This window comes from Sus scrofa, chromosome 14 (genome assembly GCF_000003025.6).
Source record: "Sus scrofa isolate TJ Tabasco breed Duroc chromosome 14, Sscrofa11.1, whole genome shotgun sequence".
Taxonomy (NCBI): domain Eukaryota; kingdom Metazoa; phylum Chordata; class Mammalia; order Artiodactyla; family Suidae; genus Sus; species Sus scrofa.
In genome coordinates this window covers 6,359,636-6,386,556 of record NC_010456.5, presented here as the reverse complement: position 1 = coordinate 6,386,556, position 26,921 = coordinate 6,359,636, and the positions used below count along the sequence as shown (strand labels likewise).

The 26,921-nt window shown below is 55.1% G+C and overlaps 2 protein-coding genes across 4 annotated transcripts; one reads left to right on the top strand and one right to left on the bottom strand.

Annotated features, from left to right (window-relative positions):
- On the top strand, nt 4,845-7,570 carry NUDT18 (nudix hydrolase 18). Its single transcript, XM_001927480.4, has 3 exons — nt 4,845-5,161; nt 6,083-6,296; nt 6,550-7,570. Exons 1-3 carry the CDS (start codon nt 5,000-5,002, stop codon nt 7,140-7,142), a joined length of 969 nt encoding a protein of 322 aa, XP_001927515.2. The 5' UTR covers nt 4,845-4,999; the 3' UTR covers nt 7,143-7,570.
- Nucleotides 9,616-26,224, bottom strand: FAM160B2 (family with sequence similarity 160 member B2). 3 transcript variants are annotated; one of them, XM_003359029.5, is made up of 17 exons: nt 26,068-26,224; nt 20,266-20,344; nt 16,853-17,022; nt 16,193-16,297; nt 15,827-15,949; nt 15,438-15,665; nt 15,147-15,343; nt 14,728-14,836; nt 14,414-14,490; nt 13,860-14,049; nt 13,142-13,287; nt 12,896-13,024; nt 12,635-12,725; nt 12,310-12,453; nt 11,824-11,964; nt 11,498-11,598; nt 9,616-11,281 (listed from the first exon to the last, which is right to left on the bottom strand). In XM_003359029.5, the coding sequence occupies exons 1-17, from the start codon at nt 26,110-26,112 to the stop codon at nt 11,143-11,145; spliced, it is 2,214 nt and encodes a 737-aa protein (XP_003359077.2). In that variant the 5' UTR covers nt 26,113-26,224; the 3' UTR covers nt 9,616-11,142. The 3 variants fall into 3 exon arrangements, 2 of the variants coding, with proteins under 2 accessions (XP_003359077.2, XP_020928181.1); XR_002338386.1 differs by having other exon boundaries at nt 9,631-11,281; nt 12,635-12,699; nt 15,827-16,297; nt 26,068-26,204; XM_021072522.1 differs by having other exon boundaries at nt 9,631-11,281; nt 15,827-16,297; nt 26,068-26,205.

Below are 26,921 nucleotides of genomic sequence, written 5' to 3'. Positions count from 1 at the left end.
GCCTTCTGCTCTCAGGCCCGTGGTGGCCCCAGATCCACTGCTTGGGACTGGCTGGTTGCCAGAGATAGTTGTTGGCCCCTCCCCACCCCCCAGGGCCCTCTGGTGTGGCTCTGCCCATGCCCCTGCCCTTGTCTCAGCCCCAACATGCTCCAACTCTTATACCTAATTGTTCCTGTGGTGATTTGGGAAGCATTGTTTTTTTTTATGAAATAAAAATTTTTATTATAAACAATATACTCAGAACATTTAGAAAATAAGAAGAAGAAACCTGTAAACCCACCTCCACTCACCTCCGATCCAGCCACAATTAGTATTTGGATGTATTTCTTCTAGTCTTTTCTCCAGGGATCTGTTTTACACATGGTTGAACTGGGGAGGTACTGCGATCATTTTCTGTGTCGCCATCTAACCTTTATTTATTTTTATTTATTTTGCTTTGTAAGGCCACACCCATGGCATGTGGAGGTTCCCAGGCAAGGGGTCAATCGGAGCTACAGCTGCCAGCCTCCCCCACAGCCACAGCAACGCAGGATCTGAGCCGTGTCTGCGACCCACACCACAGCTCGCAGCAAGGCCAGATCCTTAACCCACTGAGTGAGGCCAGGGATCAACCCACAACCTCATGATTCCTAGTCGGACTCGGTTCTGCTGCTCCACGATGGGAACTTGGTCATCTAACCTTTATTTTAAACGTTGCTCATATTCCCTTAAGTGGCTTTGCAGTGATTGATATAATCACCCCTCGTTCTTAAAACAATTAGGTTTCTTCATTGTTTGTGAAGCTAGGTTATTTTCATTTCTTTGCAGGATAGGAAAAAAAAGAAAAAAATTATGGAATTACTGCACTTTATGTGCCAGTATTTTCTTTTTTTCCTTTTTTCTTTTTTTGGCCGCCCCTTGGCCTATGGAAGTTCCCGGGCCAGGGATCAGATCCGAGCCACAGCTGTGACCTACACCGAAGCTGAGGCAACACTGGATCCTTAACCCACTGTGCTGGGCAGAGATTAAACCTGCATCCTGGCACTGCAGAGACACCACTCACTGATCCTGATTCCGTTTCGCCATATCGGGAACACCCAGTGTTTTGACGGATCTCACTTAATCCCTTATCATGACTTTGAGGTATATATTATTTCCACTTTACAGAAGAGGAAGCAGTCAGGCTGGGGTTAAGTGAGTTGCCCAAGGTCACACGGCAATATTCATGGCAGACTTGGGACTGGAACCAAACTTCCTGCCTCATTTACATTACAGCCTTAGTGCTTAATGGACTTTGCAGATGGGCTAGCTGTCCCCTCTGTCCTCTTCCTTCCAGCACAGGCACGTTGCAGCTGATCACATTCCAAGTGGCACAGAGCGACCCATCCTTACCTTTGCTTCACCATGTATAGCCGTGTCCTGACGTCACCCCAGATCCCCAAACACACACAGGGTCCTTGCTATGGAAAGATGGCAATGGCCTAGCCCCAGGGCCTCTCTCCCCTCAAGACATCTCCCCTCTCCATCCTTTTACGGCAGGTCACAGTCCCCTCCAGGGCATACTGGTTCTGCTCCTAGGGAACAGCAGGTGGACCAAATGTTCTAAAACTAGACATGGGAATGAAGCCAGTCCAGGTCGGGACTGACCTTGAGACAGCTTGAGGCACTCAGTGGCCCTCTTCCTCACAGTGGCTCAGCGGGCTCACCTGCCATCCAGCCCTGCCCTTTGGGCCTCTGCTTCCCCCAGCCTCCCACTGTCCATCGTCTACCCCAGCCCTGCTCACTGGCCCCGATATCAGAGGCGCAGCCCGCAGAACTGGAAGTGACCTTGGAGGGTGTACATCCAGTGCTGCCTTTTTTTTTTCTTATCCAGCACAATTTTTAGACTTTTTATTTTGAAATGATTTGAGGTTTCCAGGTGAGCCAGAGAGATGCAACAGGAAGTTCCCAATTACACAGGAGTTCCTGCTGTGGCTCAGCAGGTTGAGGACTCCACATTGTCTCCGTAAGGATGTAGGTTCAATCCCTGGCCTCACTCAGTGGTTGGGGATCCAGAATAGCCACAAGTTGTGGCATAGATTGGGGATGCGGCTTGGATCTGGTGTTGCTGTGGCTGTGGCATAGGCCCCAGCTGTGGCTCCAATTTGACCCCTGGCCCAGGAATTTCCATATGCCATGCAGCTGTAAAAAGAAAAAGAAAAGAAAGTTCCCAATTACTCTTCATCCACCTTCCTCTCATGTTAACATATACTCATGGCACAGTGATCAAAACTTAAGAAACTGACATTGATGCAAAACTATTAACTCAGCAACAGACTTTATTGAGATTTCACCAGTTTTCCACAGACGTTCCTTTTCTGTTTCGGGATCCACCCAGCCACCTTACAGATGTCTTAGAGGGTAATATGGCTCCCCCGAGGTCAGTCAGCAAGCGAGTGGCAGAGCACAGGCTGGAGCCAGACCTACTCCTCCCTGAACCCCGGGGCTACTGCCCCTCTCACCCTGCCTTTTGTCCAGGGCCAGGGTTGCTGCTCCCTAAACAGCTCTAGCTTCCAGACACCCTTGCCCCACCCTGCCTCCGTTTCCGAGGCTGCCTTCCTGCACACATGCTCACACACACACATGCGTGCCCACAGGCCCTGAAATGGCTGGTTCAGGCTTGGCTGCCGTGGGTGCTGGGAGCCCACAGGCCCAGCCACTTTTGTCCACCACTCTGTGAGGACAACAGCAGTCTTCCTTACGTGAGAATGGAGGACACAGAGCAAATCTGAAAGAGACCTACCTTTGTTTCAGGTTCTGGATGTTGCTATCTCAGCCCACCTCCCTCCCTTTGATTTTCCAGTTCTGTCTCTGGGTCTGTGCTCTCTGCCTCCCCACACCTTGAGAGAATCTGCTTTCTGTTGTCCCCTTCAGCACTATGTGAAGGCCTAGGTACACCCACCGCAAGAGTCCTCTGCCTGGGGGGCCCTTTCACAGTTTGCTACTGGCTTTCAAGTTCCTCCTGTGCTCCTCATTACTTCACAGGAGAGGGGTGCTCTTCCCACTGATGATGGGGGAGTGGAGCTTCGGCGTGCTGCGGCTTTACTCTTGCAGGCTGTTAGGCTGTCTGGTGTTTATCTTAGGCTGCCTGTGAGGCTCTCAGAGTCCTGCCCAGACATGACCTCACTCTCTCTCAAATCATCCCTGGGAGGCGGAGAAGAGTCAGGGACCCGTGCTCTCCCCACTTCACAGATGGGAAAACCAATATCTAAACACACATGTGCACACACACACACACACACACACACACACACACACACAAAGCTTGATAGAGCAAATTTGTTGACAATTTGCCCTGCAGTCCCAGGACTTTTCAGCCCTGTGAGTTCAGTTGATTGGATGTGAGAGTCTTGGATGCGGGTGGGGGCAGCAGTGTTCACCAAATGCCTCAAAAGACTGTGGGCCCCCCAGGGATATCCCACAGCCCAATCCAGCACTCCGCCTCCGGGGAATTTACAATCAGTTCAGTATGTGAGAAGGGGCTAAGGATTTGGTGTGGCTGGAATTCCTGAGAGTAACATCTAGTTCATGGCAGCTCTCTAGGCACATCTTGTGAAAGTGGGTCTTTGTGTGGTAGCAACAAGTGCTGTGGCCAGAAGGTTGGTGGGCTGCCTGTTGATGGTGACCCACACTTCGCAGTCTACCGGGCTCCTCTCACGACGTCTCACCTTCCCGACAGCCCTGGGAAGGAAGAGCTGTCAGGAGCTTACTGTACAGATGAGGGAACAGGCCCACAACTTACTCAGGGCACAGATCAGCCAGGGAGCAGTGGCTGGGCATCCAGCTCCAAGTCCAATGCTTTGTCTGCTCCACCAAGCAACTGTCACCCCAAAAGGGATGTGCCCAAAGCCAGCAGAAGGGAAATGGGAGATCTCACTGGGGCTGAGCAGCTCAGAAATGGCTGGTTTCAGTTTCATGCCAGCTGGCCCTGCCTCCCTGTCCTGAGAGGAGGTTAAAGACGCTCTGAGGAGGCAAGGTCAGGCCAGGGGAGAGGCAGGAGCTCCCCAAAAAACAACCCGCACCTGGCTGTCAATGGACCAGGCCCTGTGAAAGTGTTAGGGGTGTGTGTGTGCAACAATGACAAAAGGCAGAACCCCGCCCCTGGCGGGAGAGGGCCCTGAAACTGATGATTGGGAAATGTGGCCGCCGGAGGCGAGGGACCAGGGACACTGCTGAGGGCTGATCCCAGGCCCTTTCTCTGCATCAAATCCTCGCCTCCCAGCCTCCCACCGCCAGGCACACCTTGACCTTCCCAGCTCTGCTCCCTCCCTCCTCTGAGCGCCTGTAGCAATTCCTGCCCAAACCAGTCATTTAGCACTTGGCTTATTAAGTCCATTGACTTTCCATTATATAGCTATGGCCACCTCTCCAGCTGGATCGGAATCTCCTCCAAGGCAGGAGCTCTCGTCCTCCTTGCCCCGTGACATTCTAAGCGAAGAAAGGTTATTTGGGCAGTGTCATTTCAGGTAATGCAGTGGTATGTTTATGACAAAAGCTAGCCAGTGGGTCCAAGCCGTGGGCGGACCCGGTGACAGCATCGGGCTTGTGACGTCACCGTCGCTGGCGGCTGCGGCGCTCCGCAGCCTGCGGGCAGGGTGACGTCACCGTCGGAACCCGTTCAGACAAGTGCGCGCGGGAGGAATTAGCGAGGCTGGCGGCGGGAGACGCCGGGGAGAAAGGAGGGAGCCACCGAGCGTCAGAAGCCTGCCGGGGGCCGCAGAGCGGGGGCGCGGCGCCCAGCCCCTTATGGACTGGCTCCGCCTCACAGTGACGAACACGCTCTAGCCAATCCTAGCCGGCCGCGGTGACGCGTAGCCTATCAGCGGCCAGGGCCTGCCGGGTGCTTCCGCGTTCGCGAGCGCTCTCCGCCCGAGCCCGCAGGGGGAGGGGTTGGGGGCGACGAGTCCCTTGGTCACCCACGTCCACCCTACCCTTCTCGGCGGGTCTTCGGGGCCCTCCCCATCGCCTTTTAGGGGACCCGATGGCCTCGGAAGGCCTTGCGGGGGCGCTGGCGGCCGTTCTGGGGGGCCGGGGTCTGCGGGTACAGAGCTGCGATTCGAAACCGGCCGGGGAGCCGCTGGCGCCCGTGCGGCTGCGGAAGAATGTCTGCTACGTGGTGCTGGCCGTGTTCCTCAACGAGCAGGTGAGCGTCCGCCGGTCGGGCCCACCGCCCGGACCTCCGGAGCGCGCAGCCAGCCCCGGTGGGGACCGAGGACCTACCGGCAGCAGCCACCGCTTCCTGGTGTGTGGCTCTTCCCAGTTTTGCAAAGCACTCTTACACTTATATCTGAGCCTGGTGCGGCCGAGCCCTGCAATTGTCACGAAGTACAGAGGAGGAAACTGAGGCCCAGGAGCCGTCTGTCTCATCCCACTAGGCCTCAGTTTCTTGAGGAGAGGGCTGTCTCTTCCTCCTCTTTTCCCCAGAATCTAGCAAAGTGCCCGCCGCGACGTGGTTTTTTTTTTAAAAGATCTGTCCAGTTCTTCAGAGATTCCCCCCTTGGGTCCCATGGGCAGTAACTGCACAACCTGCGCTTACACTCTGACCTTCTGACTTCCTGTGTGATGCTCATTTTGGTGTAGATCCCTGCATAAGTGGCTTGTAAAAAGAGCTAGAAGGCGTCAGGGCCATAGGTAGGAGTTCAATGGGGCCATGGTTTGGGGTGTGTTTCAAAGCTGACAGCCCAGTGTGAAGACTGGCCACAAGCAGTTTATAAACCACGAGGGAGGTGGGAGAGATCATTGACTGGTGCAGACAGAAATCATGGCGGGGCACATGGTAACAACCCTCGCTGTGAGGCCTGTTCTCTGGCCCCTGAAGCAGCTCACAGGAATCTCAGCCCCCTTCTGAAATGGAAACTTGAATACAAAGTGGGATGAATTGCAGAGACAGCTGCAATCTACCAACACACAAGGGCCAGGCCCCTGGGGAGCTCAGCAATTTCAGGGTGTCCACTAGCAGCTGTACCTGAGCTTTGATCTCGGCAAGTGAAGGTTGCTGGCTGTCCCACTCCCCTGGAGCTCCCAGCCCAGCTGTGGTGGCTAAGAATCCTCTCTCTCCCCTCAGGATGAGGTGCTACTCGTCCAGGAAGCCAAGAAAGAGTGCCGTGGGTCGTGGTACCTACCCGCGGGGAGGATGGAGCCTGGGGAGACCATCGTGGAGGCGCTGCAGCGGGAGGTGAAGGAGGAGGCTGGGCTGCACTGTGAGCCTCTGACACTGCTGTCCTTGGAGGAGCGGGGCCCCTCCTGGATCCGCTTCGTGTTCCTTGCTCGCCCTACAGGTATGGCCCAGTGGGTGGCAGTGTGGGCAGGGGCAGTTGACACCATTTCCCCAGCTTGTTCTCAGGTGAGCTGAACCCCTGTTCTGGCTGGTTCAAGCCTGGCATCGCCAGATTCCAGTTTGAGACTTGACTCAGGGCCTCCTGTGCACCTGCTGGGTCAGAGCTCGATTCCTGGGTGGGCCTTTATTCTGCCAGGTCCAGCACTTCCCTCAACAGACTTTTTCCACGTCCTTTTCCCCCACATCTATCCCAGGTGGAATTCTTAAGACTTCCAAGGAAGCAGATGCAGAGTCCTTGCAGGCTGGCTGGTACCCACGAACCTCTCTGCCCACTCCACTTCGAGCCCATGACATTCTGCACTTGGTAGAGCTAGCCGTGCAGTATCGCCAGCAAGCCAGGCACCCTCTCATTCTGCCCCAAGAGCTTCCCTGCAGTTTGATCTGCCAGCGGCTTGTGGCCACCTTTACCAGTGTCCAGACAGTGTGGGTGCTGGTTGGCACTGTGGGGATGCCTCACTTGCCCATCACCGCCTGTGGCTTTGCTCCCATGGACCAGAGGGGTGGCATCAAGATGGCTGTCCTGAGGCTGCTACAGGAGTGCCTGACCCTGCACCATTTGGCAGTGGAGACCAAGGGGTTGCTTGGACTGCAGCACCTGGGCAGAGACCAAACGGATGGCATCTGCTTAAACGTGCTGGTGACGGTGGCTTTCCGGAATCCAGGTATCCAAAATGAGCCCCCAAAGGTTCGGGGTGAGAACTTCTTTTGGTGGAAGGTGGAGGAAGACCTACAAAGCCAGCTCTTACAGAGGCTTCAGGAATCATCTGTGGTCCCAATCAATAGATAGGAGGCTGCTGTCTGTGGGCCAGGACATGGGCATCTCTGCTTTAGAGGAGGCTTTGCCTCCTCTAAGGGGGACAGGGTTGGCAGTCAGGGATCTTGTCACATCAGAACCAGGACAGTTCTCCTGGCTCCGAGGGAGACTTCTGTCTCTCATCACCATGGACCAGGTTTCTGCATTGCACCAAAAGAGACAGTGCCTTCAATCAAGCAGAGCTCATAGACCCAGTTGCCCAAGGGGACAATGATGGCATGACTCCCTAAGGGGATGTGAGGACTTTCTGAACCAGGGGTGGCATCGCCTCATCATTTTCCAGGCCTGCCTCAGTGAAGGCTTCATCCGGATCCTTGGGCACTTGGAACAGGGAGGGGGCACTGAGGAAGGTCATTCCAAGGGAGTGGGTCCCTGGCTGAGTAAAGAGGTGTTGCTCACTTTGCCTTCTCACCTCATTGTCTCTGCGGGGAGGGAATGAGCAGGAAGGTGGTGGTGGGGCATTCCCACTGTGGCTCAGTGGTAACAAACTCAACTAGCATCTATCCATGAGGATGCAGGTTCAATCCCTGGCCTCGCTCAGTGGGTTTAGGATCCCTTGTTGCCGTGGCTGTGGTGTAGGCCAGCAGCTACAGCTCCGATTCGACTCCTAGCCTGGGAACTTCCATGTGCTGCAGGTGTGGCCCTAAAAAGACAGGAGGGGAAAAAAAAAAAAAAAGGAAAGGGAGGGTGTGTGCCATCAGGAGAAGCTCCTCCCCTGGTTCCACTGACATCAGCCAGACCTTCCCAGACAGCAGGCACACTGCAGGTGACCGGCTAGCAGACTTCCTTTGTCCACCACAGCCTGTCTCAGGCACAATGGGGCTCCTTCATCTGCCTGCTAGGCGGGATGTGACCACTTCCCCTCCAAGGTTCGAGCCGTGAGAAGGCCAGGAGAAGCTTCAGGTGGGTGAGGAGCCCGAGCACGGCCCCTCCTCTCTCTCTCCCCCCGAGTCTCTTCCTCCTCTGGCTTTTCCAGAGGATCCTCCCTTCCCCCCGTGTCGCTCTGCCCACCCCAGGCTCCTGGTCTGACTCCTGCCCAAACTTGACCAAAACCTTTTCTTCATTTCCCCTCAGCATGGCTGAATCAAGGCAGGAATTATTTTTTAAAAGATCTTGACCAAGGGAAAACTACAGGAAATGGGAACACGTCATGCTACTCACTGCTGTATGCGCATCACTAATGTGCAAATTTTTTTTTTTTTTCTCTTTCAGCTGCCCTGTGGCATATGGAGTTCCCAGGCCAGAGACTGACTTTGAGCCAGAGTTGTGACCTACACCGAAGCTTCGGCAACGCCAGATCCTTTAACCCACGGCTCCAGGCCGGAAATCAAATCGAAGTCCCTGCTGCTGTGGAGACACCCTTGATCCCGCTGTGCTATAGATGTGGTTTTGACAAGAGAGATCCTTGCCTGGGCTTCCCCTCTGAGGTAACTCTGCTCGGACACCAAAGGACCAGGGCCGCCTCAAAGACCCCCCTCCCTGCCTCTCTCGGCTCCCATCTGGTGTTCCTGGCCTCTGGGGCTGTGGTGGGAATCATCTTGTTCCCTCTAAAGACAAACATATTCCAAAGGATGGAACCAAACCCTTTCATTCTGGTTCATTTCTGTCAGTGTCTGAGGGACCAACCCGTCCGTATCCACAGCAAAGGACAGTGATCTTGACGTCCATGATTTAGCACATGGTAGCTCTCAACCCTGCGTGCACCTGGAGAGCTTTCAAAACAACCGTGGGCCTGCCCCCCAGAAATCTGATTAACTGCAGCTTGCCCTGGAGTGCTCTTGGTGTCCCCCTCTTCCCCCACTTAGAGGATCTCCACACATAGGTTTAGGGACAAGATCTTAAAAACCTCAGACCTACTGTTCACCACTAAAGCAGTCACATAACTCGCAACACAAACACTAAAAAACAGAAGCGCACCCACACCCCAGGTGGCCTGTTCCCTTGCTGCGTCTCCGGGGCTGCTGGCTCCCAGCTGTAGGCAGCCGAGCAGAAATAGTGCTACTTGGCCAAGAGAGGCTGGTTCCTGGTTCCTGGCAAGCGCCGGGAACATCAGATGTGCACTGTCAGCGCCTCCCCCAAACACATGCACATACTGCCTTTTTTTTTTTTTTTTTGTCTTTTTAGGGCTGCACTCGAAGCATATGGAGAGTCCCAGGCTAGGGGTCAAATTGGAGCTGTAGGTGCCAGCCTACACCACAGACATAGCCCACATGGGATCCGAGCCACGTCTGTGACCTACACCACAGCTCCCGGCAACGCCGGGTCCCAGACTCATTGAGCAAGACTGGGGACCGAACCCGAATCCTCATGGATACTCGTCAGATTCATTTCCGCTGCGCCTCAAAGGGAACTCCTGGGGAAGGAATTTAATTCGTCTTCTTTAGGGAGGAAGATGGACCCAAATTAGCAGTGGAGCCCTGGACAGAAGGATGCAAAGGGGGAGAAAAACAGGGCAGCGGTGTCCACGCAAACACCCCATTTATTTCGCTATTGTCTTGGGGGACCACGGGAGACCACCCCAGGGCATCAAGGAGGGAGTGCCTGTGACTCCCAGATGCTCCAACATTTTCTGAATTGAAAAGTCCAGGCCCAATTCACTGCTGAGCTCTGCTCTGCTGTCCCACAGCAAGGCCCCCAAGCGCGCAGGCGTGGAGGCACCTGCACGCCACCCTCTGGAGCAGCACTTAGATCCTCCCCAGCTTGGAGGAATGCAGGAGAGGTAGAGGTCAATGAGTTTGCTCCTCTTTCATGTCACCTCTTGGCAACCTGCGGCCAGCTTCTAGAAGCGGCATGGGCAGGAAAAGGAAGCGAAAGGGGCTCTGGCCTGCTCCTCCTTGCCCAGAAGCGAAGCCAGCAACTGCAGTTTGCTCTGAGGTAATGCCTGGCGCCGCCTGTGTGTTCCTGCAGGTCGAGACAGATTCAGGCCGGGTGGGGTGGCAGCCCCAGCCACAGAGGGCATGCAGGGAGAACAGCACCGCGACTAGCTGCCTGGGCCCCACCCCCTCCCGCCAGGACTTGGGGGCCAGCTGTCAGGTGGGCATCCAGGCCTCATCTGGACCCAGGGCGTCCAGCACCCCTGGGAGAGCAATCCCTTGAGAACACAGGCAGAATGCTGAGGGAGAGGCCTGGCCTCCCCTGGGCTCTGAGCCCCTCTGCCCAGGTGTTGTAGACCTGCCGAGACGGGTTCAGAAGGCGCCAGAGAGAAACCAGCTGGGGCTGGAGCCTGGCACCCCTCCCCCCAGCTCCCCAGGCCCTCTCCCGCCCTGGCTGCAGTTGCATCAAGCGTCTCATTAGCAGCTGCCCCCGCTTGGGCGCGGAGCATGCTTTGGGCATTTGCCATGAGGCGGCTGGGAATTTTGCAACAGTTTCCAGGAGGGCTGTGCGGGAACAGGGGCTTCCCCTGCTGACCACTGCCCCTTCCGCAGGGATGAAGCCAAGAAGGCAGGAGGAAAAAATGTCAAGTCTCTGCAGTGTCTATTACACGAGTGTGACAGAGACAGGGCCACACCCTCCTCTCTCCGGCCTGTGGTCCTGACCAGCCTGGGAGCTATCAGCTCCCTCCCACCAGTACCCCTGGAATTGAGTCTCAGGTCTTGGCTCTGGCCACAGAAGGTGACAGGTGATAGGCACAGAACGCATGAGGGTCTGAGTCTGGGGGCTCACCGCTATCACCCAGCTCCCCAGAGAAGGCCCTGAGGACACCACGCTGTCCAGGAAGCCATCTCTTTTGCTCCTTGGCTTCTGGTACCTCGGGGACCCACTCCTTGAAATCCAGTCTGGTGTGGCCAACGGGCCAAGGTCAACCTGGAAGTGGAGGCCCAGGCCTCCACACAGGGCAGGGGTCTCTGCGATGTCCAGGAGCTGGAGCCAAGCTCCCCACCCCAGAAGGAGAGTAGTGGTGGCAGTGCCAGGCAGGAGGCAGCTCTTGGGTGGAGGTCCAGACAGGAGTCTCCCTTCCCGTCGTGCTCCTGGCTCAGGCGTGCCCTTCTGGGGGTTCGGCGAGGTGCAGGTGAGGACCACGTGGGGGGAACTTGACAAAGGCAATGGCAGCCAGCTCCTTGCAGAACTCCTCAAGGACTACCACACCCTGGAGGAGGGTCTGGTGGTCCAGCCTGCGGAGACAGCCCAGGGGTCAGGGCTGGGAGGTGTGGGAAGCATGACATCCCAGTGTCTGCGAGCGATCACCCAGTGGCAGACACCTCTGAGTGAGGACAGGCCTCGGCAACGGGCCCTCTTCTGCTCCCAGCCTCACGCCTCCTCTACCCGGAAGCCCTCGCCTTCCCACCCCAGGGCTCTTCCTTGGGCACCCGCTTCCCTCGGTTACTTACTGCTCCCCGGGGACCTGGCCCATCAGCTGCCTGCGCACCAGGAGCAGCTTGCCTGGGAACTGGGGCACCCTCTGAATTCTCTGCATCAAGTCCCCAATCACCTACAGTGGGAATAGGAGGGGAATGAGGAGGAGACCTGTGCCATGGCTCAGGGTCCCTGCAGGGACCCTAACTCTGCTGCCCTGAGGGAGGAGTGTGGTATCTGTGCTTTCCCCTGGTACTGGCAAGGGTGCCCACTCCTGCCACCCCCAGCCCCCCATCCTATCCCTCTCCCTTCCTGCCACCCCCCGCCCCCGGCACGCTCCCACTGGCCCGGGCATCCTTACCCTGACGAGCACAGAGAACAGGCTCCTGCAGCCGGGGGCCAGGTTGATGTAGGGATCCAGGAGGTACTCATGGATAAGGGGGTGGGGGAAGAGGGCGAGCCGGGACAGGACTGAGGTCACTTGCAGGTTCAGGCTGTACGGCTGTGGAGAGCACAGTGGACCAGCGAGGGTTGGCAGGGGTGGAGAGCATTTTTGCACCCCCACCCCCACCCCCCGCAAGGCGCTTGGCCAGTGTGAACGTGTGCGGGGGTGGGAGATGCACGTGATGTGTGTGTGTCATGGACTCCCTGGGGCTGAGGGCTGGGATGTGTTAGGGCGTGTGGAGCAGAGGCAAGACGGGGCTTCCCGCCTGGGGAAAGGTGGGGGTTGAGGGGGGTCGTGGAGCCGGAAAATGGAAGACCACTAGACCCCTACAGCTGGGCCCTGCTCTCTTGGAGGTCACCAGAGGCCCTTGCCCTGTGGCTGGGGCCCAGCCCTGTCAGCTACCTGTTCTAAAATCCGGGACATGCGGTCAAACAGCATTCGGAGGAAGTGACCCTCGAAGAAAGGCCGTTCGGGCTCATGGGGGTCCAGTGGTGGGGGACCCAGGGGCCAGCCCCAGGGTGCCACTCGGGAGCTGCACTCCTGGAACTGAAACAGGCAGGAGAGTTGAGGCGGAGGGCCCAGTGGTCCGGGAGCTGCACAGGTGGGTGCGACTCGGGCGCCTGGCCAGTGCCAGGAGCACCTGGGCCAGGAGACCACCCAGGCGGAGTGTATTCGCCCCATGCTCCGAGGGGCGAGAACTGGGCACTGGCAGAGGCTGGACACTCACCAGTCCGTAAGCATCGTGGACGTATGTGTCGTATCCAGTCTCCTCCAGGAAAGCCGAGGTCTTGGCTTCCTCAGGAACGAGGCAGAGGAAACTGAGAGACAGGACCTGGGTTTGGGGCGCCCGCCAGGGCCGCCCTGCTCTCCCCTGGCTCTGTCTCCAGCCCTGAAGGAGCACTCCCTCTTGGGCTGGGCCCCCTCAGGGCTGTGGCCAGAGACAGAACAAAACTCAGGTGGCCCGGGCTTTCCCCTGACCCGCTCCTACCTGCTGACGATCTCGGTCACTGCTGTTTTGCCATCGGGGTTGGCGGCAGGGGCAGGGGGAGGCTTTGTGGGGCGTTGAAAGCCCGAGTCGAGGAAGCCGTCTGTGAAGTAGGGGTCTTCCTCCAGATCTCTGTGCCAAGGGGCACACAAGTGGGGCACTGGTCAACGCAGGAACCAGCGTCGGGGTGCTGGGGGCCAGGCTGGGTCTGGTGGCCTGAGGCCTCCCGAGGGGTTGTGTTTCACTTACAGGGTGTCCTCGTAGCTCTCCGGCTCCGGCGAGCCCCGAGCCACGTAAGGGCGGCCCTCGAGGTGGCACAGGACCAGGCTGTGGATGATTTGCTCGTGGGGCTTCTGGAGCAGCTCCTCAAACAGCCGCAGCGTGGCGATGCTGATCTGGGGCAAGAAGGGGTCAGCAGGACACTCCTTCCCCACCCTGGCTCCTAGAGGTGCCTGGGAACCGCTCACCCAGATAAGAAGAGTCCCCTCAGGAGAACCTCCTTGGACCTGGGGCTAGGGCAGCAGGTTTTGTGGGGAGCAGATGGGTGTTGGCTTGGGAACCGAGGTCTGGCTGGTCCCGGTTCCATTACTAATTTGAGGTGCGGCATCAGGCAAGCCAACTGGCTTCTCTGTGCCTCAGTTTCCATGTCTGAAAAATGGCATACCGGCCTCACCTACCTCACAGAGTGGCTGGCAGCCTCAAACAAGCCAAATACATATAAAAGCAGTTTGCAAAATAAAAAGTGCTCTCACGAGTACGTGATCACAGAAAATTACTGTGTGACAAAGGCAGTTTAGCTACCAATCACTGGGTCACTGCCTGTGGTTTTTTTTTGGGGGGGGGGCTGGGTTTCAATGCCTCAAAAAGAACCATCTAGTAAGCTAATGAAAATGGGAAAAAGCGCTCAGGAACTTGCTTGGGCAGGGGCAGGGTGGTACGAGTGGAGAAGAGGGCCCTCCCCCCTCACCTCATCTGAGAGGTGGTCACAGTGCTTGATGAGGTGGGCGCACAGGGTGTGGGGGCTGTCCTCGGGGGCTGCAGGCTGCTGGTCCTTGCCCAGGAGGAAGGCCACGGCCTCTCGCAGCAGGGCAGGGGAGCAGAGCTGGTGCAGCATGGCCGTGAACAGGGCGGTGGAGGTCAGGACACTCTGTTCAGACCTACAGGGAGAGCGCGCTGAGCCAGGCGGGGCAGGGGACACCAGAGTAGGAGCCGGGAGTGAAGGGAACGGGGTAGGGCAGAACCCTCTTCTCGTTTCCTTACATCTTCAGCTGGCATTTCTCTGATCACTCCCCATCCCTCCAGAGGTCCTGGAGTCCAAGGGCGGGAGGCCTTTGTTAGCCCACATGGCTCTGAGCCATGAGTATGTCAGGGGGAAGGCGTGGCAGACTTCAACCATAGGGCCCAGTGACTCCCAGGACTCTGGCCAAGGAGGCCGCTGGCCTCAGGCACAGGAAGGGGCTTGGTGGGGTAGGCGGATCGCCCAGCCCACAGCCACGCCCGAGAGAACTGGACAGAACTTACACGTGTAGGAGCTGGGGCTGCAGAATCTCCGCAAATAACTTCTCAGCCACAGCCTTTGCCAAGGCATCTGAAACCACCTGGGTGCCAAAGAGCATGTCTTATACACGTTTTACCTCCACTGACAATTTTCCACAGAGAAACAGCTATGTCCTTGCACAGCGCCTAACACAACAGGCAGAGGGTCCTTGCTGACCCGGGGCCCCACCCAGCTCCCAAGAGACCCCTTGGGTCCTCGAAGTAGAGACACAAACAGAGCAGCGTGAAACCTCGGACAAGCACAGAAAGAACCCTGTGGCTGCCCAGCCCTGGCTCACCGTGTGTGCCTCTCTGATGAGGTGGTCACAGTAATCGAACCAGCCCAAAAATGCAGCCAAGGCCTCCTTGCCAGGGAAGGAAGCCTCATCAGATGGGGCACTGGGTAACCTGAGAGAGGGTGAGGGAGTTTTGTGAGGCCGCCTTCAGGTATGTTTAGGAAGCTGGGCCCTTTTGCCCTCTGCCCTGGAAACTCTGTTGCTGGGGATCAGTTCTACCATGGACTCTGAGGGCAGAAGCCAAAGTGATGCTTTCCTGGAGGGCAAGAAGGCCCTGGGTCATGGGCTGTATTCAGGAAGAAGGTGGCCAGCAGGGGGCCCCAGCCCCCCTGGAAAACTAGAAGAGTCACTATCAGAAAGACGACAGGTAGGGCTTCTTGCCACTGAAGAGGCCACCCAGCCATCGCTGGCCCAGCGCCTACCTCCAGCTGATGCCCTCTAAAGCAGCAATGTCTGCAGGGTCCAGGAAGGTGGGCAGGGACTGGTACAGCTGGCAGAGGTGCTCGACGATGGCAGGGCAACAAGGGCTGCTCTGCACCAGGAAGGTGGCAGCTGCCTGGGAAGCCACACTCACTAGGAGCAGCAGGTTCTCCTGGGCCTTCAGGGCCACCCGCCCTTTCTAGAGGATAAGGGTACGACTTCAGAGACATGCCCCTGACCCCCCAAGTGCCCTCCCATCAACTCACCCTGCCCCATGTCTCAGCAGCCAGCACCTTGCTCTTGCACAAGCCAATCAGGGAGGTGATCAAGTTGCTCTCCCCAACCCCTCCGCCTGGCTCATCCATCTCAGCAGGCAGCTGGGTGTTCAAGGCCCGGGCCCCACAGGGACCCCTGTCGAGAGCCTTGTTGTGGGGGTGGTCCTTGTCCTTGCTGCTCGCCGCCTCTTTCGGCAGGACGGTGGCTTCTCTGGATGCCTTCTTCCTACTGACAGTCTTTTTACCCTGCAAGGGAGGTTGGGGGAGGCCAGGCCATGATGCAAACCACTCCCCATGACGCTCCCTGGGAATACAGGATGTGCTGGCTGCCAGGGCCTCAGCGTGGAGCCAGAGAGGCTTGCCCTGAGCTCTGGGCCCTCCTGCTCCTATTCCCCAGAGGCACTCACTTCCAGGATGTAGGTGAGCAGGGCTGGATCCTGCTGGATCTTGGAGCAGAGGACAGTGGTGAACTGCACCTCCTCCTTTTCTGTGAGGGATCCAGGAACTGTCCCACCAAGTCGGAGAAGTTTCTGGAAGGAAAAAAAAGAAGCCCCCCCCCGTCCCGCCAACCATGGGTTTAGACTCAAACCCACTGCACAGTGCCAAGGTCCCGACGGAGAAGATGGTTCTCTGGATCCCCTCCGAGGGATACAGGGTGCAGTGTCCTTGTAAAGAAACTTTTGGTGCTTTGAAACTGGTCTTGAGCACCACCTGGTTTTTCTTGAAAGCATAGCTGTCACCCCCAGACACCCCTTGGCTTGTGGGCCCCTCACCTGCACAGGTCTGTGGACGTTGAGGTAATGCAGGAGGGGATGCTGCACCTGGGCCAGAACCTTGCTGAAAAATTGGAGCACCTGCTGCCGCATGCCTGGTGGGTACTGCGGGTTGGGGACAAGGGGCTGTCAGTTAGGGGGCGAGGCCACGCCCCCGCCAGGACTGCCCCTCCCCTCCCCTCCCCGTGGGCCTCCCATCCCTGCGAGGCCCCCTTCTCCGCAGCTCCCTTCCCTCTTTGAAACTGCCTATCCCCCTTCCTGCTTAATTTTTTTCCATAACCTTATCTTTTTGAACATACTATACGGGGGCTCCTTTGATTATTCTGCCCCTCCCGGTCTAGAACATTCGTCCATTTTAATCACTGGCAGATGCTCCAAGCCTGGGATACAGCCTGGCATGTGGCTCGTTCAGTACGAGAATGAAGGCAGACTGAACCAAAGGGAGCACGTCCTCAACCGGGCGACACCCAGAACGTGCCACCAAAGCAAATAAGGGAGGGCCAGAAGCCTGGGGAGGTGGCGGGGTGTTCTAAGCGAGACAGCCGCCGTGCCCTGGCCCTCAGCTCATCCCTTTCTCCAGGGCAGGGGCTGGGAGGAGCACTGGTAGAAGGGCCAGCATCCAGGCGGAAGGTTCCAGAAGCATCCTGTGGTCCTGCCCACCTCGGCCTTGCCCAGCGTGCACAGGGTCTCCAGGATCTTGTGCTGCAGCAGGTACTCCAGACATGGCCCCGCCTCGCCGGCTGCCTGCTGCCGCTCCTCGTAGACTAGGATGTCCAGCATCTGCTTCAGCCGCCAGGGAATATCTGTCTTCTTCGCTGGGGTGTTTTCATCTAATTAGGATTCAGGAAACAAGGTGAATGAGATGAAGAGGGCACTCTGGCTTAATGGGGTCAAGCCCACAGGACCTGGGGGGCTGGGGGAGATGGAGAGCAACCTGGAAGGGACCTGGTTAAGTTTTCTTTAAAGACCAGAGGAGGAGTTCCCTGGTGGCTGGCAGTTAAAGATCTAGCAGTTGTCACTGCTGTGATGCAGGTTTCATCCCTGGCCCAGGAACTTCCACGTCATGGGCACAGCAAAAGAAAAAAAAAAAAAAAGAGCAGAGGAAATTGAAGTTTACTGCTGATGCCTCTCTAGCTAAAAATTCAGAAGGCCTGCCACATGAGGCCCAGGATACAGCCCTCTGATGGAGAATGTGGGCACACTCTAGCACCCTAGCAGAGGAAAGCAGCATCATTTTTTCTCTGAATCCTGGGGCCTACAGAAGGGCACCTGCCAGGGGCACAGGCCAGCTATGGGGTCAGGGATTTGTCATGTAATTTAGAGGCTGTCTTCCAGCAGCTTCCCAGCAGATAACCTCCTGGGGCCTGGTTATGTCTCTTACACTCGCCTACACCTTCAGAAAGCAATACTCTGGGTTTTTTTTTTTTTCCCCACACCCATGGCATATGGAAGTTCCAGGGCCAGGGATCAAACCCCATGCCACAACAGCGACCCAAGCTACTGCAGTGACAACACCAGATCCTTAACCCGCTGTACCACAGGAGAACGCCCAACACTCTATTTTTTTGCAAAGCAAAAAAACCCAACCAGGAGTTCCCATCGTGGCAAAGCAGAGATGAATCCGACTACAAACCATGAGGTTGTGGGTTCCATCTCTGGCCTCGCTCAGTGGGTTAAGGATCCGGTGTTGCCGTAAACTGTGGCGTAGGTCGCAGATGAGGCTCAGATCTGGCATTGCTGTGGCTGTGGCTGGCAACTACAGCTCTGACTGGACCACTAGCCTGGTAGCTTCCATATGCTGCAGGTACAGCCCTAAAAAGACAAAACAAAACAAAAAACAACAACAACACTGTATATATGTGTGTGGTGTGTGTGTGTGTGTGTGTGTGTGTGTATATATGTACATACTGTACTGTATTCGAAAGTTACTAACAATTTTAAAAGTTCTCATCATAAGAAAAAAAATTGTAGCTATGTGTGGTGACAGATGTTAACTAGATTTATTATGGTAATCATTTCGTAATATATTCTTATGTTAAATCAATATGTTGCACACCTGAAACTAACATGTTATCTGTCAATTATATCTCAGGTTAAAAAGAGATCTTCAGAAGTTCCTATGGTGGCTCAGCAGTAACGAACCTGACTAGTATCCATGAGGAGGCAGGTTCCATCCCTGACCTTGTTCATGGGGTTAAGGACGAACCTGGCATTGCTGTGTGCTGTGGTGTAGGCCAGCAGCCACAGCTCTGATTTGACCCCTAGCCTGGGAATCTCCATGTGCCGTGGGTGTAGCCCTAAAAAAGACACAACACACACACATGCACACACACAAAAAGACCTTCAGGAGTTCCTGCTGTGGCACAGTGGGCTAAGAATTCAACTGCAATGGCTTGGGTCGCTGCAGAGGTATAGGGCCAATCCCCGGCCCAGCGCAGTGGGTTAAAGGATCTGTGCAGCTGTTCTGTAGGTTTCATCTGTGGTTCAGATTCAATCCCTGGCCTGGGAACTTCCATATGCCACAAGTGCGGCTATAAAGTTTAAAAAGAGAGAGAGAGAGAGAGCTTCAGTCTAAAGCCAGTCATTCTCGACAAAATAAATAAATAAATAAATAAAAGGAGTTCCCGTCGTGGTGCAGTGGTTAACGAATCCGACTAGGAACCATGAGGTTGTGGGTTCGGCCCCTGCTCAGTGGGTTAAGGATCCGGCGTTGCCGTGAGCTGTGGTGTAGGTTGCAGACGCGGCTCGGATCCCGCGTTGCTGTGGCTCTGGCGTAGGCCAGTGGCTACAGCTCTGATTAGACCCCTAGCCTGGGAACCTCCATATGCCGCGGAAGCGGCCCGAAGAAATAGCAAAAAGACAAAAAAAAAAAAAAAAAAAAAAAAAGCCAGTCATTCTCGACAGGGGGTGATTTTGGCACTCCCACCTAGGATATTTGGCAATGGGTAACACAATGGGGGGTGCTACTAGCATCTAGTGGGGAGAAGCCAGAGTTGCTGCTAAACATACTACATGTACTCCCCAACAAAGAATGATACTGTCCAAATGTCACCAGTGCCAAGATTGAGGAACCTGATCTAACAAAATGCTCAGAGTCCCTCAGAGTATCCAAAGGACACCTTTTTAACTTCTTGGGCTGGCTCAGGCTGGAAATTACAGTCTTTAGGAAAGGTTAGGCTGGAACTGAACCCCAGTTTGAACCCAGGAGGTGGAGAGCTAGGGATGCAGGAAAGGTTACTTGGCAACCAGTGTGTCTCTGCCAATTCTAGCATACTGACTACAAAGCAGCCAATGAGATTCTTCCCCTCCCGAGGTGAGCGATCCTGAGGAGGCCAGGTGACCTAAGTCCTTGGCTTTCTAGAGTATAGGCTTGGGGAGAAGGACCAGGCACGTTATATGCTTTTTTGTCTGTCTGTTTGTTTGTTTAGGGCCACACCTGCAGCATACGAAAGTTCCCAGGCTAGGAGTAGAAATCAGAGCTGCAGCTGCTGCCTACACTACAACCACAGCAGCGCCAGATCCGAGCCACGTCTGCAACCCACACTGCAGCTCATGGCAACACTAGATCCTTAACCCACCGAGCAGGGCCAGGGATCAAACCCATGTCCTTATGGATACTAGTCGGGTTCTTAATCTGCTAAGCTACGATGGGAACACCTATGCTTTGGTTTTTGTTCTGCTCTTACTCCAGGTCTCTACAAGGGAAATGCCCTCTGAGTTGGCTCAGGGCAAAGAAGAATTTATTCCATTTCTCTTCTTTAATCAGTGAGCCGGGGGCACAGGCACTTGGGGACTTAAGGCCTGGATACCCTGCCCACCTTCCAGCTGGAAACAAAGTAGCATTCAACCTCTGTGTTATGGAGTCAGCGAGATGCCAGCCTCCTTGTCCCCACTCCTGCCCCAAACAGGTCCCCTCCCAGAAGGTCAGGGTAGGGCAGCCCCAATGTGAACTCCTGGGCCGCAAATGTCACTTCCCTAGGACACTTGCATCTCTGAGCTGCAAGGTGACCCTGCCCACATGTCCCTCCCTTCTCCATTCAGGGATCCTCAGGCCAGGGGAGACCAGGCCCCACCTGTGCTTTCGATGTAGTAGTTTGTGATGCCCTTCCAGTGCTCCACGAAGGCCTCCAGCAGGTCTATGCTTGGCTCCCGCTGTGGAGAAAGCAGACACAGACTAAGTGGCCACCATAGTCATCACCGGCTCTGTCGCGACGAGCATTCGTCAGAATGGACATTCCATGAGTTCCCATCGTGGAGGAGCGGAAATGAATCCGACTAGGAACCATGAGGTTGCAGGTTCGATCCCTGGCCTTGCTCAGTGGGTTAAGGATCTGGCATTGCCGTGACCTTGGTGTAGGTTGCAGATGCAGCTCGGATCTGGCATTGCTGTGGCTGTGGCTGGCAGCTACAGCTCCAATTAGACCCCTAGTCTGGGAACCTGCATATGCCGCGGGTGTGGCCCTAAAAAGACAAAAAAAAAAAAAAAAAAAAAAAAAAAAGGACATTCCACATCTACTAAGTGTTGGAAGGGTGCTGGGCCCTGGAGGAAGCACTGTGACCCTGGGTTCTCAAAGGGAAGAGTGACACATTTTCTCTAGGACACTTGGGCATTGTGTCCATATCTGCCAACCATCTCCTGGCACCTCTCCCAGACTCCCCTTCCTCCTGGAATTGCTCTGCTCCTGCTACGTGTCATGATTCCATAGTCCCTGTCCCAGAGCCACTAAGAATGTTGGTAGGGGAAAGAGACACAGATACAGATCATTTCCATTCAACATGGTTATGCTACAATAGAGGTACATAGAGAAGACAGGCGGGCACCCCAAAACAATAAAACCAAAAGGATACAGACAGAAAATGTGGCACAGACAAAGCTTTCAGGTTCCTCTCAGTCTGAGAGTCTGGAAAATCCATGTTGAAGTGGTTCTGCCAGATGGGTAATGTCAGTGACATACTAAGAAAGTGCCTGGGACGTCCTGTCATGGCTCAGCGGAAACAAATCTGACTTGTATCCATGAGGATGTAGGTTAGATCCCAGGCCTCACTCAGTGGGTTAAGGATCCGGTGTTGCCGTGAGCTGTGGTGTAGTTTGCAGACGCGGCTCGGATCCCATGTTGCCCTGGTTGTGGTGTAGGCCGCCAGCAGCTACAGCTCAGATTAGGCCCCTAGCCTGGGAACTTCCATATGCCATGTATGCAGCCCCAAAAAGAAAAAAAAAACCAACAGTTCCTTATTTATAATGTGCTCACAGCTTTTGTCCAAGGCCACAGGCCGTGCACCCTTAGCTCTGCTCCTGTCCATGTCTTTTCTGGCTCCTTCTATGGCCCAAGCCCAGTAAATCCTGATCAGCTGTGAGCAAGCCTGAACCTCCTCCTTTTCCTGAAGTGCTCTCTCCATTTCCATGCCTGGCTGGAACTAACCTTGAACTGGTAACAAGCACTTCTCCAAAAAAGGGCATTTCTTGTCTTTTCTTGCAGAGTAAATGTTGCAAGAGAAAAACACATAATTTAATAGTCCTTACCTTCAGGGCTCATTCCTACCTCTTGGCCTTTGCTCTGGCCGCTCCTCTGCCCAGGAGACCCCTTATCCCCTTATTGCTGGGTCCTAGCTGTCCCCTGTGAGGGCCAGCTCAGGGCTACCCCCTCCACAAAGCCATTTCCAGGGACCCTGGATGCACCTCTCTAGCCTCGTGCTAGAGAAGGCTGAATGCTGCCTCCTTCTTCCATAATGCCCTCGGGAGTTATCTGTTGAGGGCCTACCAGGGACAAGACACCAGGCTGGATGCTACAAGACTTATAAGACTAAGAGCCTGTCCTCCAGAAAGGTGCCGTGAAGAAGAGAGTTTAAAACCGCTCTGAGGAGTTCCCATCGTGGCTCAGCAGAAACGAATCTGACTAGCATCCATGAGGACACAGGTTCGATCCCTGGCCTCGCTCAGCGGGTTAAGGATCTGGCTTGACTGTGGGCTGTGGTGTAGGTGCAAACGCAGCTTGGATCTGGCATTGCTGTGGCTCTGGTGTAGGCCGGCAGCTGTAGCTCTGATTGGACCCCTAGCCTGGGAACCTCCATATGCCACGGGTGCGGCTCTGAAAAGACAGAAAAAAAAAAAAAGAAAAAAAACCTGCTCTGAGTAACTCAACTGTGAGAAGCAGTGTAAGAATACAGGAGAGGTGGAGAGTGACCTCCAGGCGAAGACAGGTCACTTTTAACAGGCTGGAAGGGAAAGGCTTTACCGAGGTCATGCCAGAACTAAAACCCAAAGAGCTGGGTCTGATTTCAACAGTGAGAGAGCGTTCCTGCTCAAGGAACTCTGCAAAGTGTGTCCAGGACGAGGATGTATTGATGGGGGGTGGGGGTGGGGGACGACTTGGACTTCTTGGCCAAATCAAGAAGTCAGATTTTTTTCCTTTTTTTGCAGGCAGTTGGATGACAGTGACATCTGAGCAGTGCTAGGAGTCTTCTCTTAGTTGTGTGGAGGAGACAAAGGCAGGATGAATGTCTAGAAGGCTATTATGATAAGAGGAGGAAGCAACAACAAGGAATCAGAGACCATGAAACATTCCCCCCCCCCGCCCCCCGCCTTGGCTGCCCAGGCAGTCTTGTCTTCTTTCAAAGCTGGCTGTGGGGGTCACGACCCTTATGGGACTGGCCCCTCCCACAGTTGTTCTAGACACACCATCCATATGGAGTGACTGCATCTTATTGTGTTCTACATGGTGCTATTATTGTCGGGTGAAGAGTCAGCTCTGCAGAAGACTGTGAGATCTCTGAGGGGCAGGGTTCTGGGTTTTATCTCTGCCTGCCCCTAAAGGGCTCTACATGGAGTGACTACTCTTTTTTTTTTTTTTTTTTTTTTTTTGGTCTTTTTAGGGCCACACCCACGGCATATGGAGGTGCCCAAGTGATGGCTTGAATTGGAGCTATAGCTGCTGGCCTATACCACAGCCATAGCAACTTGGGATCTGAGCCATATCTGTGACCTACAACATAGCACACAGCAACGCCAGATCGTTAACCCACTGGGTGAGGCCAGGAATCAAGCCTGCATCCTCATGGATACCAGTCAGATTTGTTTTTGCTAAGCCACAATGGGAACTCCCTGAAGTGACTACTCATTGATGTTTACTAAATATCTCAGCAAACTCCTTAAGCCCTTTCCATAGTGCCTTGTTTCTGGGAAAGCCCTCTGGCTCTTGATCACACTGCAGTTATCTCACAACCTTAAATGTAAATGGACTAAATGCTCCAACCAAAAGACACAGACTGGCTGAAAGGATACAAAAAGAAGACCCATATATATGCTGTCTACAAGAGACCCACCTCAGCTCTAAGGACACACACAAACTGAAAATGAGAGGATGGAAGAAAATACTCCATGCAAATGGAAATCAAAAGAAAGCCAGAGTAGCAATACTCATATCAGACAACATAGACCTTAAAATAAAGAATGTTATAAGAGGAGTTCCCATCGTGGCACAATGGAAAGGAACCACGAGGTTGCAGTTTCGATCCCTGGCCTTGCTCAGTGGGTTAAGGATCTGGCGTTGCCGTGAGCTGTGGTGTGGGTCATAGACACGGCTCAGATCCCATGTTGCTATGGCTGTGGCATAGGCCGGCGGCTGTAGCTCTGATTGGACCCCTAGCCTGGGAACCTCCATATGCCATGGGTGTGGCCCTAGAAAAGGCAAAAAGACAAAAAAAAAAAAAAAAAAGGGATAAATACAATCATTTCACAAGTCTTTGATGTGGTCTCACCTAGCATTAAAATTAATTTATAGTATCTGGGAGCTTTAAGCTGGAATTAAATTAAAAATATCCAGGAAGAAAAGAATAAACAGGAGAATAAAGGTTAGCCAAAACAGACCATGAAAGGAAAGAAAACAGGGGATGAGCTTTACCTGAATCTATTAGCTACTGAGACTCCAGACCAAAGACACTGCACTAAATGATTTTTTTTTCAAAGATAATATTACTTAAAAAAAAAATGTAGGAGTTCCCTTCATGGCTCAGCAGTTAACGAATCTGACTAGTATCCATGAGGACACGAGTTTGATCCCTGGCCTCACTCAGCGGGTTAAGGATCTTGTGTTGCTGTGAGCTATGGTGTAGGTTGCAGACACAGCTTGGATCCCAAGCTGCTGTAGCTGGGATGTAGACCAGAGGCTACATCTCCAATTTGACCCCTAGCCTGGGAACCTCCATATGCCTCAGGTGCAGCCCTAAAAAAACAAAAAAAATAAAAATAAAAATGAAATAAATAAAATAAAATAAATGTAGATTGCTATTTTATTTTGTCAGAAGACGGCAGGGGGAGCAGTCTTTCTCCTCAAGGAGTTAAACAACTTTGGTGCTTGGTGGTGGGGGCCAGGGTGGCGGTGGTTTAACTTGGTGGCCCAGCCCTGGGAAGACCTATGCCCAAGATGGGAGTGGGGTGGGAGAAGAGGGGTCCCCATCTCTCCTGATGGTTACACAGGGCCCACATTTTTAGGGCATCTTCTATATGTTGTATACTGAGGGGCCTAAGATCACCTGCCTAAAAATATCTCCCTTGACCACCAATACCTCCTCCAGCCACTGACTCGGAAATTCCCACACCGCCAGGGTCGTCTGTCCCATCAACCCACCTTGTGTACTGTGTACAGGAGCTTTCCCTAAAGGGTATGAAATGGCGTCAGATTACTTTCTAAGATGACAGCTATTTAGACTGGGGACAGGGAGGATGGGAGGAGAGGTCATTTGGGAACTGCCTCCTGAGGCAGGCTGGCCTGAGGCCCCTGGACATTAATTAGTAAGGGCAGGGCTGGGGCAGGTGGGAGCATAGAAAGAGCAGAAGCTTTTCACTTTCTTCACAGGTTTCCTTAAGGCTGAGACGGTTCTCCTTCATAACAAGCTCTGATTTGGGGTGTGCGTTGGGGAGGAAGAGGATGGAACCCAAGGTTGTTTCTCCTGAGAACATCTGATACACTAAACTGATCAATGAAGGGAGGATTTATACTATGGGCCAAAAGAATCATTAACTTTTAAGGCAGATTCCTGGCAGGGTTACTTTAACTGGAGGGCAACCTGGCTTGCCTATCAAAACCACCGCACTTTTATCTTGCTGAAGGCAGGGAACAGCCGTGGGCGCCTCTGACCTGCCTTCAACCCCTACAGAAAATGGCAGAAACACAGACTCCTCTTCCTCGGTGGCCGCCCCAGGCCCCACCACCGCTGGCCCCTCCTGACTCAAGGTCAGTCCCACTCCTGCTGTTGAGAAAACTGCGCAAATACCCTGCAGAAGGCTTTGCCTGGGTATGGGCGCCCCCCACCCCAGAACTGTCATCTGTACTCTCCCAGGGGACACGGCCAGCCGGGGCCCTGCACTACCCAGGTGCTGGGTGAGAGGGTAGACTGCGGCCGAACAAAATCATGAAGTCGTGGGGGGCTCAGAACCATGGGAAGGGGCTGCAATTTTTAAGGCCTGCTGACCAGGAAGGGAGGGGCGTAGGGGAGGAGGAAGGCATACCAGCTGGGGGAGGGGACTTTGGGGGAATTTTGGGAAGAAACTATTGGGTGCCAAGGGAGCACTCGGCCCAGAGGAGTTTGGGAATAGGGAGAGACTCGCGGAAAATAAACAGGAAGCAATCAGGGAGAGCGGTTCGGGGCTGGGGCGACCTGGAGGGGAGCTGGGAACTGGCGCGATCGGGAAAGAAGCCACTGGAAGCAGGGAGTGCTGCGCGGCTCGGGAGCAAGGAGGCCCCGGAAGGGACGCCACGGCCCGGGGTGCGGGTCCCTTCCCTGAGGCGGGAACGCGCCCTCCGCCCGCCAGGCCGCCAGCTCCTCCCCCGGCCCCGCGCCCGCTCTTCCGGCCCCGGCCCGGCGCGCCCCGGCCTCACCGCCCCCACGGCCTCCTGTAGCAGCGCCCCGAGCCGGCTCAGCATGACTGCGGCCCGACTCCCGGCTCCCTGTCCCCTGGCGGCAGCGGCGGCGGCGGCGGCGGCGGCGGCGGAGCTCCCGGGCTCAGGCTGCGACCAGGAGGCGCGGCGAGGGGGCGGGGCCCAGGCCGCCCCGCCCCGCAGCCCCCGCCAGGCCCAGCCCCGGGTCGGGCTAGAGGGCCGGCGCCGACGTGGCCGGGCGGAGCAGCGAGCGGGGGCTCCGGGGCAGGAGTCGCGGGCCACGGAGGGGCACGGTCAAATTCACAGGGAACCCTTTGGGGAGCCGGGAGTCCGCGAACGAACGACCCTTAGAGAAGAGCGAATGGAGACAGGCAGGTTTTTCCCATGAGGGATGAGAAGATTTACGGATTCTGGAAGTCTCTAGACTTCCTTCGCGGGACCCCTAAGGCCTTACCCTCCCATCATATGATGTTAGGGGTGAGCAGGAGTACATTCTGACAGCCCTGTGATCCGGGAAATGTCTTTCCATTCCTGAGGGGGGAGTGGAGAGAGATGGGGGGCGGGCTTTGAACTGCAGAGCTGGCTGCCCCAAGGCCCAAGCTTTGAACATTGTAGGAAACTCAACTCTGGTTGAGGATTCTGCCTGTGTGATTGGACACAATTTTCCCAGGTGTACCCCCCATGCCGGCCTTGGGACACCCACCTTCTGTGTCTTTCCTTGGTGCACCTTGGCCAGTTGTGACTTCCTCATCCCAGCACAGGAGGTCCTGGCCACTTGTGCTGATACCTGCTACTCTTAATTGAGATGTGCTGAAGACATTATGAAGGAAACAGTGTAAAATAGTCACTGATGA